Raw genomic sequence first — 12,799 nt, 5'->3', positions numbered from 1 at the left:
ACTCCAATTTTGAGGTACCCACCTTCAATAAAGGAGAAAGAGATTTTTTCCATTAAACAGCATTTATTATCAGAAGATAAATTTATAAATGGCAACTAGAATACATTTTCAATGTGGCTAATGGAAAACAAGACTTATGATCACTGTTATTCCCATTATTATAGGGGAGAAAGGCTGTCCAGCTATTTGTCCATGCTCCGCACTGTGAGTTTACCCCAAAAAACATCACTGATGGAATTTTCAACACTGTTAATTTTGTTACACATTACTTCAGCAAATAATCATATATACAAGTCAGTCTAAATCTATGTAATTAATTGTGTAAGCATGAAAGAGAATAAGGAATACTGCATCTTCATTCCCAAGTATAAACTGCTGTTGCAATGAGCCAATTTTACAGTGCTGAATAAAACAGGTGCTCCAAAAATAATGACAATTTAAAATTAAAAAAGGTCTGTATCAAAGCTGCTTGCTTGTTAACGTTTTCCTAGAATGCTGGCTACTGAGATTTCCTGACAAATCCGTTGAATCCTTTAGAAAACATATGAACACCGACACTTTGTGGCATAATTGCCCTTATTAGCTGTAACAGGCACAGTCAATATTACTTCACTCTTAAAAGCATGCACCTCCGTCTTTCTGAAAGAATGGAACACTGTACATTTGTCCCTCCCAACTACTCAAGTAAGATGGACCTACTGTGTTGTGTGAAGAGGAGATCCGGCTTCTCTGCATGCTACACGTGATGTAAGCCTTTGCCACGGTTGTGAAATGTCATGGACCTGCAGTGGGTACCAGGATTTTCAAGGAAACTACTCTGGAGCAATCACCCTTGGGCTCTGCACAAGCATAGAAGTTTGGTGGGTCTGAACCGCAGCTACTGAGGGAAGGGCACCCTGAGAATTCGGGGGACATCAGCTCCACATCCAAACACCCACTTCCCACCGACTAGCTTCTCTTAAAATACATCTGAAGAGGAAAACAAACCAGAAAACAACCTCACAGAGTATTTTGAGGTCAAAGCCTGCAAGTGCTGGTGAGAATATGGAGTTTGCCTTGCCAAGAACCATAGTGGATACTTGAAACCCAGTGGTGGTGGACTGCTGCTGGTCGTGTAACTTCTTAAGAGGTAACAGCAGCACAAAAAGCCCTTACACATGTGCTGGGAAAGTTGAGGACGTATTTCCTGCCTGTGAAGTAAGAAAATTTAGTGCATGCATTTTGGCTTCCCTCTATTCCCACCGACACGCTCTACGCCTGCGTCCCTTGGCTTGAGAATCGCTGCAGCCCTGTATCGTTATGGGGCTCCTTGAATAAAACCAGACCCTCTTTCTGTTGCAGTCTTTCCTATGCATAAAGTAACTGGAAACCAGCTGAAAGACAAGGGATTCACACAGACCAGCCTCGGGAGATGAGCCTCCTCAGGGTCTATGACAGATGTGTTCCTCCTTGGGGCAGCTCAGAGCTGAATGCTAAAATTTGAGGCCCCTCGATTTCTCTCAGAAGAGTTCTTCTCTCTCTTCATTGACTACAGGGGAAGCCCAAAGAGGACACTGGTATCTCTCAGTTATAACCTGCCTTTGTGAATAACATCAGAGACAATCACTCTCACTGCTCCTCCTGTACGCTAGCAGAATGCCCTTAAGAGTTTCTGGTCAAATAAACCAAATTTTCTATGGGAGAAAAAAAAAATAGATTCTGAAAGGAATTCTGTATGCCATCAGTTCTTCAACCAAATTACTTCTATTCAAGTAATTAGTGGGCAAAATGTTCTTGGGCAGGAAAATAATTTTATCAATTGACTCCTACCTGACCTGACTTCTCTCCCTAAATGCTGAGAATGACAGATCCACTTAAGGGGATGATACTGAAGTACGTAAAAGACAGATTTCAGACTTAATCCATGAACCACCTCACGCACAACACTGACAACCAGGTTCTTTAAACCAACAACAGTAATGCTGTTGGTACAGGACGGTGATGCCTCACAGTCTATCCAGAAGCCCTGAGCTGCCACAGTCTTTTCATGTTTGCAGGGACACTTAGTGCCTCGTTTCATTCCTGATTTGAAGCTGGATACTAAAATTTGGTGGAAGAATTCGGTGGAAGTCGATTACCAACACAGTCAATGGGTTAGAAGCATTTTTCCCACAATGGCTGCAAATAATTTGTCTTGGGTTTCTCTGCTGTTGGCAGAGGGAAGCCTGAACTTTAACAGTATTGCAGTTCTTCTTTCAGAGAGCTGATAAACTATCCAGTACTGGGGAATATTAAGAACGTATTTAAAGCCAATCAAAGTCTGGGGCCTGTAAATGCTGTTATAAAGTATTATCCCAGTCGTATTAATCCTCAATTGATGCCAACTGCTTTCAGTATCTGCATGGGTACACTGTGCTCTTTTTCTTAAAGTTTACTTCGATTTCAGAATCCCCCCCCCCGCCCACCCAATTATCACAGTTACTTCAGGAATCAGAAATTAATGCAGACTGATCAAACATTTAAAAATGAACAAGTGGCATCACAAGTTTAATGTGTGCAATTCCTGGAACCAAATATTCATAATTAAATGCATTGCAAAAGACCTTTATGTATACATCTTTCATCTCTAAGCTATAAAAACCTCGACGCTTAAAAAATCTTGCCAAGCCTCCTCCTTTGTCAAATTCAGCTGAATAGGCAGATCCTTGTGAGGAAAGAAAACAGAAAAACACTATTCCTTTTGCACGAACAACTGATGAATAAGAGTTTCTTTCCCTATGTAATTCAATTAATACCAATCGCTTCACAAATATGGGGCTGCATGGGAATGATCAAGAATTTCCTTTTATTTAATCTGAAAAGGCTTGGATCGAAAGTGCCAGCAGCAGCAGCCACTGGTACCCATATAAAGGGCCGTTTATATCATACTAGACAGCTGGCAGAATCTTGTTATTCCCTAACTCCCAGAGAGAAACCTAATGTCTTGCAGAGCACCACTGCAGAAACATTTCTCTTTCCTACTTATAGTTCACCCACGGACTCCTCAACAATCAGCTCCTTCCTTTATCCTTCTTGCTTTCCAGACACAAGTACTATGTTGACGGAAATGAAAGTACTTAATTGTGGTACCGAGCAGGTCAGCGAAACCACCCGAAAGATTAACTTAAATGACCCTATGTGCTATTTCTGCATAGCCCCCCCTTCTGTTGGTGTGGAGCAAATTATTGTCTTGAGAGCCATTTTATTCATTATTGCTTTTTCTCTGCAAGAGATGCAGCCGTTTCTTCTCTGCTTTGTTTTGTTGGTACATTCAATTACATTGCAGGAATGGCTACAGCACTAACCTTGGTACCAGCGAGTTTAAGATCTGACTATTTCCTCGTGTTCAAACAATGGTTGTGGGGAAGAGGATACCTGCGTGAAAGAAAACTGCATGTTGAGAATGGGGCAGTCATTTTTAGATGTCTCTTTCTACGCAAATCAGAAAATGGTTCTAAGTCAGTCCGTGGTAAAATACAGATACTTAATGTTGTACTTTCAGCAGAAACGCTGCCGCCCCTTGTTTATTATACAGACTTCAACAACAACAACAACAAAAGAAAAGAAAGGGGAGGGGGCGGGGAGGGGAAATGAAAAGAAAAAGGTTAAATGGCTGGTGTCCTCTAGGGCATAATGACAAATTGTGGTACAATATTAAAATGCCACCATCGTTATTGCAAAAGTCTGCTCAAGTGACCCTTCCCTCCAACAGTGGGACCTCTCCAGCAGAATCTTCTTGCCTGCTCGCACGCAGCTTGTCTGTAGCACAGCTCAGGCATAATGCTGACATCGGCCAGGTGGTATTCAAAACAAGGGGAAAAGATGGGATAATAAAGGTCTAGCGGTCTTGCTCTCATCATCATCATCATCGGTTTGTGGGACCTAATCCTCCAATCAGCAGTGGTTTTTCAGGAACAAAACGTCCGACAGCTGAGAAAACATACAAGCCATAAACATCTTTTGTCAAAGGATGCAGCATGTAAAAATAATGCCCATTCCTGTAGCATTTCGGCTGCTATTTCCCAGGTGATTGTGATGACACTTTCAGGGGGTAGCCATGCTGAAGGGCAGAGGGGGTTAACTTCAGATGGTGAGGAGAAGAATGGCACTTCTTTTCCTGCTTTTGTTTGTTTGTTTGTTTGTGTTTGTTTGTTTTTCCCTAAATTTCTGTTGTGGTTTTTTTTTTTTTTGTTATGGACATCAGGGAAAGCCCTGTCTGTTAACACTGTAGAAGGGGATTCAGCCCTGCTGAATTCACTCCGGGTAGTTAAGAGACCCAGCTCTTAAACTCAGCTGGAACAGGTAGCGTTCCTCAAACCAGCATGTGCCTGCGGCGGTGGAGCGCCAAGTGATCTGAGCGGGAAAAGCTGCGGTCACAGTCTGCACACTTGAATGGCTTCACTCCCGTGTGCTTGCGGTAATGCCTCGTCAGTTCGTCGGAGCGAGCAAACTTCCAGGTGCAGCCTTCCCAGGTACATTTGTAGGGTTTTTCTCCTGGGAGAGACAAAAGAAAGAGTTGGGAAGGGGGTGGAAAAACAGGTGGTGACTTTCCCCGTTGTTGTTGCTCTTAATCCCGGCAACCCCCCCTCCGCACGCCTCCCATGAACACCCACTGCCTAGGGGTTGCTTTAGGCCAAATTACACAATTGCCAGGTACCAAATCTGCTGAATATAAGGAAAAGGCCTTGAGATTTATCATTCCTGTGGCATTCACATGACTAAGAAAATCAACAGGATTAAGGGAACAATATAGATCCTACCTTGCAGGGGTGATGTGGGGATTAACATCGGGACAAAGGGCTGTGTAATTATTCTCATGATTACCATACGAATTTGCTAGCCTCATCTCACCAGGCTACACTTTCTCCCAAAATGGCCAGATTGCCTGATATTTCTGCAATTTATCGCAGGCTGCCACAGAATTCCAATCACTTTAATGAAGTCCATGAAGGTTTCTCATTATTTATGTAAACAACACGGCAGGACATTTCTCAGCAAGCTGGTAAAAATGAACTAGGATTTCCCAGTTGTACATAAAAATTCAATCTGTAAAACATTCCTCTTATCTTCTGCACGTTCAGTAAAATAAATTTTGGGTTTAAGATGTTACCAGGAATGGTGTACAATTTTAAAAGGTACTCAGACACAGGATTTGAACAACGTTTGGGATAAATACCCATTTACTTCAGTGAGATCAGACGGGGGCTAAGTGTAGATTTTTGGTAAATCCCACCCTCTGTTTTCTATTTGAAGGCAAGGATGATGCACGACCCATGTTTTGCGTTGTACCATGTCAGAGGAGTAGATTAATACAGTAAAACTGCATTTTGTGCTTTCAAAAAGCAAACTGGTATAAAACTCCATTTTCACCATGTTTGTAGGCTATACTTATTTGTGATTTCTATCGCTGTCCCTCAATGTCTACATGTTAAATGTTCTTGGAAGTTACCTTGATCCTACAGCTGAGCATGCACCAAAACTGAGGAAAAGCCACTGTGTGAGGTCTGTACGTATCTTCTTTTAGCGTGCCAAAAATGATGTTTTACCTCCCCTTTCTGAAACCAGCTAATCACAACCAGGGGCAACACAGGAGCATCTCTGCAACAACTGCTTCCTTCACCAGGCACAATCATTCCTCAGTTATTTATTATCTCTTATGAATCACGAGCAGCTTGCAAGAAACTATTTCAATTACATGAAACAGTGACGCAACACTTGCTCTGTCGTAGGCAGCACCTCCCTCTATGCGTCTCCTCAAAAGTCAATAAATGCTTTGCTGAGGGCCCTCGGTTTCGAAAGGAAATTCCCAAGCAAGAATGCCATCACAAAGTCAAAACTGCCCTGAAAAGTCCAGCTGAAATGGCCGTGGGTGCCTCTGTAAGGAAACTGGATGCTTTACGGGCATGTCAGCAGGGTTGTCAGCAACATTTGAGCTCCTTGGGCTGGTACCTTCTGTGCACCATCTGGGCTGTGCTGCAGTTTTGATGTCAGACGGGGGTGGGAAACAGTTGCTGTGAGGAGAACACAGCATTCCAGGCTCAGAGGTGACCACAGCCCATAGCTGCATCAGCAGCAACTCAGCCTAGATAATTTTATAGCCCTCAACCAAGCACAAAGCACCAAATACTGTTCGTTGCCCTGGGTGGCTGCAGAGTTGGTTGCCTGGAATCCAGCAGCTGCCGCAAGCTGGATGGGCACAAGCCACATGGCAGATGGTGGGTTGCACGCTCTTGCCAATGACAAGAGTACAACAAAACATGTTCAGGTTCACCACCAAACAGTCTTACATACATACCCTTGCCACGAAACAGTTGGTGCGGAGCACCAGACAAATATAGCCATCTCCCCATTTAACTTGGCAGGGCTGTCCCACCAACCTTGTCACGCTGTGTCAAAACGCTTCCAAGTGGAGCACTTGCCCTGTCCATCCCCAACATACTTGAAAACTCTCTTTCTGTTTAGACTTGGACACTGCCCTGGTTGGCTTCTCTGACCGCGGAGACTTTCAAAGCAAAACGAGGACGTATTTCGAAAGCTTTGGATCCTTATTTAAAAGCATCTGAAATTCCAAGTGTCTCCCTGCCCTGAGATCTTTTCCCTGCAATGGCCTCTTTGGCACACAAATCCCGGCTTCTCTTTCCCTTGGCAGAAGACAAATGGAGAACCCGATGCAGGGAGGGATAGTTGGTGAAAGAGAAATACCAGAAATAGTTTGTTCATCCATTAAAACAGTATCACTTTGGGTAAGAAAGGAAAGTCAGCTGATGAAGGATGTGAGCACGGGTCACTCGGCTGGAGTTCCAGGTGTTGCTTCCAGCCTCCCTCCTCAATGAGTGAGTGCTGCTTACCCAGCCCCTATAGAGCAATGTGACAGAGACAGGACTAACCACATTCCTCTCGAGCTATTTACACCACTGAAGAAAATCACTCTTACAAGCTCAGCCTAGGAAGACCTTTCATTATTTTCAATTAAATACATGCGTACAGCAAAAAGAAGGAAAAGAACAGGCAAAGCAGCATTACTCAGAATGACATTCATGAATGACATGCACCTTAAAAAAGCCACTATGAAGAATACTGTGAAAGATACGTTTCTTCATCAAGATTAATCAAAAACATTTAATGCAAACCTCATTTTTAGAGGAATAATAATAATAATGCTTTTATATTAGATACCCACATTACCTGTGGATGGACAGGTGATAGGAGAAAATGTTCTTCTTCCTAGGCAATACTGTTAGCTATGTTATATTTGATAACATCCCAGAAATGCAGAGTGACAACTAAGAATTACAGTATAAAAAAAAAAAGAAGATCTAGGAGTTCAAAGGATGGAAAAGGGGCCAGCACAATTCCTAGAGGATGGTAAGCTGTTGTCAGGTATCGGAGAAGCTGTGGCTGTCCCCTCCCTGGCAGTGTTACAGGCCAGGTTGGATGGAGCTTTGGGCAACCTGGTCTAGTGGAGGGTGTCCCTGACTACAGCAGTGGGCTTGGTACCAGATGATCTTTGAGGTCCCTTCCAACCCAAATGATCCTATGATTCCATGGTTCTGTAGTCACACACCATCTTCAGCTGATGAGTTTGAAATGAGCCGAAATTCTCTGTACAATCAACAGAGAGAAGCAGGACCTCAGCAGGGCAACCCAGAAAGCAATGAGGAGGCAGACAAAACTAGTTTGTTAGTAAGCTAGTTAGAAATAAACTGGCATCGGTGCTTATACACATGTATTGCCATTTTAAGACTGGATTGCAGGGGAACTGAAGTAAATACCCAACCACTGTGACTCAGACACTTCTACCTCTCTGTGAACACTTGAGCTTAAGTGTCTAAGAAACTCTTGGGTTCAAAGTGTGGGCACATTTTGGCTCCTTTGATGGCTTGGCAGCTGCCAGAGCATGGACCACAGAGTTACTGTCATGCACCCAGACACTCATACTCTCATTGAGCTCTAAGGAGGAAAAGCAGGTGGTGTGAGTCTTGCCCAGGGTAGTGGCAACATGGGAATGAAGGAGAAGATGAAACAGTGGACAAGTTTTGGAAAATGGCAGTAAAGAGAGCTGCAGAAAGAAAATAAGAACCTGTGGCAACTAGTGTGAAGAGAACTGGAGAAAGACATACCCCTGTCAGCTAGTTCAATCTTGTGAATCCGCAAGATTTTAGACTTGGAGAAGCTACCCATTTGCAAATAAATGCCTGGAGCTGTGAACATCTTCACAGGCACTGACCCCCTTCTTTAGCACCTCTCTTTGAGACCTCCATTGTTTTGTCCCAAAACCTGACAAAAAGATCCCAAAACACAGAGAAATTGCATTCAGATGCTATTCCACAGCTTTGTCCTGCAACACATGGACGCGGAGCAGTATGCCATGACAGGCATTTATATGGATCAAGGGGGACCCTGGAGCATGAAAAAGCTTTTCTAGATGGTTCCCTGCAGAAAATGAGTATTTTCTATTGTTTTGGGAAGTTAATTATGAAGTTTTAAAGGTATGACTCAATGCCCCAAATGGAACTAGTAATTTTTTTAATCTTCTATTAACAAAACATCTATTTCTAAGAGCCCTCCAAAACCTTGCCTTTTGTAGTCCAGATGCCACAATCCAAATGAGTTTAATTACTTTTACCATATTATTTTTCCTACCCTACCATGACTCCTTTCACTTAAGCACTTAAGAGCAGAGTTACAATGGTTACTCATTAAATCTCCCTAAACTCAAGCAAATAATGAATTAATAATGCTGAATAATGACCACTGTTCAGCCAGCCCTTCCAAAGTTTTCCACCCTCCCCACAGCCCAACATCTGTCTTCCCTTTTCCTTATTCATGTACTTTAACATCCGGAAGAACATTCACCCATGGAAATACATCTCTCACAAAGTTTTACTTTGCAGCCAGATGACATTCACATCCACTTAAAAAAACCCCACAACATCCTTTCTGGGTACCAAGAGGAGACCATGACACATAAATAGATGAAGAGACCAGGGCCTGTTCTACCCTGGGCATAATTCCCCATGCAGTATGTTCCTCAGCAGATATCTTCTGCCCATCAACTAGCTAGTACCACAGTACTTGATGCCAGATGTTTCAAAGACAGGCACCACAAGAACACCATGTAAATATTTATGGGTTATTCTGCCAGCTGCTCTGGAGCTCCAGGAAAAATCCAGGCTTACGTTCCCTAGGCTAGGAACCTTATTTACTGCAATTCCAGATGTTTTTTTTTCTGTGTACTCCCTGCACACTTGCAGTTCCTTTCATCTGTGTATCATTTAAGCTGCATTTATTCGTTAGCCATGCCATTAAGTAATGATGAGGTAATGCTGTCTCCTACGAGGACTAAACTAATCTCTTTCTCTGACATATTCTCACCTCTTTCTCTGGTATTACAGGTGAGTGCCATGTCCCTCCTTATGTGTCCTCTTCACACACTCCCATCTATCCAGTTTTTCTCCACATGGAATGCTCACCATGACTCTGAGTTATTACATCACTTGTCTGTAGACCCTTCCTGCAACAGTACTCAGCATTTTGAAATACTAGTAACATTTTTATTCCAAATAAGAATCAACTAGAAAATACACGAGGGGCTGTTAAGGGATACAGGCTTAGCCACCTACTCAATTTCCTTGTATTTAAGCGTTCAACATCCTGTGAAAGAGCCACATGCTGAAATTCCACTTTTGAGAAAGACTAAGTTAGAAAAGCACTTGGAAACGAAACTTGGTTTGTAGGTTTGTGTAGTGTAGGAGTATCCCCTGCATAAAAACACAGAGTGAGGTCCATAACAAGTCCAAAGAAAAGAAAGACTCCAGCAAGCTTGATTATGTTTGATGATGTTAAATTTTCTAGTCAAAGTCAACAGATCTGCAGCTTTTCAGGGTTCAGGACGTCTTCTGGTAGCTCCTGGTTTGGTTTCTGCTACAGGATGTTATGCAACATATATAAGATGTAGTATTCATGTGAGCTGGGTTCAACTCCCACATGAACACCAGAACTGTTTTGAAACAGTCACACTGCACCCGTACTGACAGGACTCTGGAAGGGGAAATCATAAATTGCAAACCACAGATGACAGCTAATTAGATTTCTACTAAAAATAAGCAATTTTAGGCAGAAAAGAATCTTTTTACAGCAAAAGTACGGATAATGAGCATCCCCAAGCACTCCCAGAGGAAAAGGGCAGCTTAGCTTTTAGACACAGGGGAGAGGGAAAAATGACAAGTCTTACGTTTTGTGTGATATTTTTATTAGTATAATTTTTTAATGAAATAACATCAGAGCACTTATAAAGCACTTTACAATTTCAAAGTGCCTTATAAAGGGCTTGTTGTGTTTTTTTCTGAAATAAAATCTAATCCTTCATAAAAGTCTGTCTTTGTAATAGAACTGTGTAACAAATACTGCATCCATCCTGCAGGTAGGAAAGCCAACATCAGCAGCCTTCCCAAAACTGCAGAGAACTGCAGGGAACAGCAATGCTATGACTCATGTGTTAGGAACATCTTACTTTCTGTAATGAAGCTGGTAGATCTCAGTTTCATCCCTGCAAAAGTTTGAATTATTTTCTACCATTTTGATGCAAAAATCCTGCCCAATTATTTAGATGTCTTTCTAAAGGTCACCTGAGATTACTGATTTGCTGTATCTCTTTGGTGAACACAGTGAATTTGACTTTCTTATTTCGGTATTGTCAAAATATGCAAATAAAAAATCTTTCTGGGAAGAGATTAAAGTTTCATATCAGTTGAGCAAATCTGGGAAAACAATTTCTACGATCAGAACAAGAACATACTGTGCTGCCTGTGACACGTCTTGAAATTCAGGTTTTTTTTAATTCCTTGTTCTCCGTTTGACTTAGGCAAAGCACGGAGGACATGGTTTCTTCACATGAAAACTTGGAACAAAACAATTATTTCAATTCAAAAATTCAGTGACAACCTCCACCCTACAATAAGAGGTACTTCTGACAGCTCTTGAACCAATTATTTGCATGCTCCACTTCTGATAATTCAGGCACGGGTCCTTTTCTCACATCACATCACACCACACCACACCAGTCTTATCCTTCCACTGCACTGCTGAGCTTGGGTCCTCCTTGCCATCCTGGCCCTTCTTCCCACTCCCTCTGCAAGACCAGTAACAGTTCAGCAACCTTTTTTCTTTCCTTCTCCCTGCCCCTCCAGCTACACAGCCATCTCAGTTTGCTGCCACTTTAATACAAATCCCAACAAAAAAGACTTTGTGACTAACCCCACAAAATTCAGTTCTCCATAACTTAAGGCAAATCCATTACATTGGTCTCAGCCCTATTCAGTCACCACAAGCACAGGAGATAAATGAAGAGAGGGAATCCAAGAAACTTCTCTTCCATATGTCCCCTTTTAGGGCTTCTGCACGGAGGCTTTGCCCCTCAATGGGACATACCAAGTACTGTGTCAGATATAAATGATTTAATTCTCTGGGGCAAGGACTAGTTACGTGCATTGCCAAGGGCACTGGTGATCACAGAAACATAGAATGGTCTGGGCTGGAAGGGGCCCCAAGGATCATAGAGTTCCAACCCCCCTGCCACAGGCAGGGACACCAACCTCCAAGCCTGGATTTAGACAACATTGCACAGGGCCCCAATCAACCTGGCTTTGGTGATGTAGAATGATAAATTTTAATACCTATAAAACCAGAAAAAATAATGTTTTTTTAAAATGTAAAAGGCCTCCTCCTGCACCCCTGAATCCAGGACTCAGACTAAATCCCAACAGTAGATGACAAAGTTTATTACCTTTCCTGAATAATATTTTTCTGCATGATGTGGTACATACTTGCATATGTAAGAATGTGTTAAGTGCACAGACACACACACAAACATACATATATTATATGTATGTGTCTGTATTTATGTAGTGGAAGATGGCATGAAGTTTCCTCCTCCCTTCAGCCACAACAAATACAGAGGACTATCGAATTTCCAGTGTCATCAGAAAGACTGAGATTTTTCCTTTCTTGGCAGCCTTCACTCACAAAAGTATTTGGGAAAGGTGATGCAACAGATCCGCCCTTCCATCAGCAGCCAACTGCACAGAGGGTACAAGCAGACCTACACTCTGTCATGAACTGGGGTGCTGCAGGCCTGGGTTTTAGTCTGGCCTCCCCAAATAATGCATCTTTCCTTCACTGTGGTCCGTAATAGCAAGGGAGTCGTCAAACAAGTGACACTTCCCTTTCCAACTGCCTCCAATTCTGCCACTATTGCACCTCCTGGATGTTCCAGGGATTTTTCCACCATGTTTATCAAGAGCAATACTGAAGTTTCTCAGCGTAAAAGTTAAACCTTCCATTAACTGTAAAAAACCCAACCGACCATCCAACAACCAGCAAAAAGGCTCCAAGGGATGAGCTTCACGTCACTTAATTTTGCACAGCTGATTGCTTGTGGTTTGTGCCCTGCTGTAAGTCAGGCTTAAGCAGAGGCCCGGACCTTGGTGTCCTGTGCTGTCTGCAGAAACAGAGCAGTAAAAAAGCCACCTCTCATTTAAGTAAAGGAGTTGTGAATGGAATTAAACTTCCCAAATGAAGAGATACCAATTTCTATCCCCATAAACCTCAGAGTATCTATGATACTAAAGAAAAAAATTATCTGACAAAAATATACATGGAGAGGGAAAAGATCATTAGAGCTACTGCGACCGAGGTACCACTACAGTTCTTATTTTATGTAGAAAAAACACTGATGTGTTTTGCCAGAAAATAACCCCTCGTCCTATACAGATGTCATCTG

At 42.5% G+C, this 12,799-nt stretch overlaps 1 protein-coding gene across 1 annotated transcript in view; it reads right to left on the bottom strand.

Moving 5' to 3' along the window:
• Nucleotides 1-3,601: 3,601 nt before the first annotated feature.
• The window catches only part of KLF12 (KLF transcription factor 12), a 173,669-nt gene continuing 164,471 nt past the window's right edge, over nucleotides 3,602-12,799 (bottom strand). The window contains exon 7 of the mRNA XM_084272174.1: nucleotides 3,602-4,512. Within this exon, the coding sequence (XP_084128300.1) occupies nucleotides 4,331-4,512 (182 nt within the window). The 3' untranslated portion in view covers nucleotides 3,602-4,330. The remainder of the gene's footprint in view (nucleotides 4,513-12,799) is intronic.

This window comes from Gallinula chloropus, assembly GCF_964237585.1.
Source record: "Gallinula chloropus genome assembly, chromosome: 1".
NCBI lineage: Eukaryota > Metazoa > Chordata > Aves > Gruiformes > Rallidae > Gallinula > Gallinula chloropus.
Note: the sequence above shows the minus strand (reverse complement) of the source record. Positions and strands in the feature narration are given on the sequence as shown.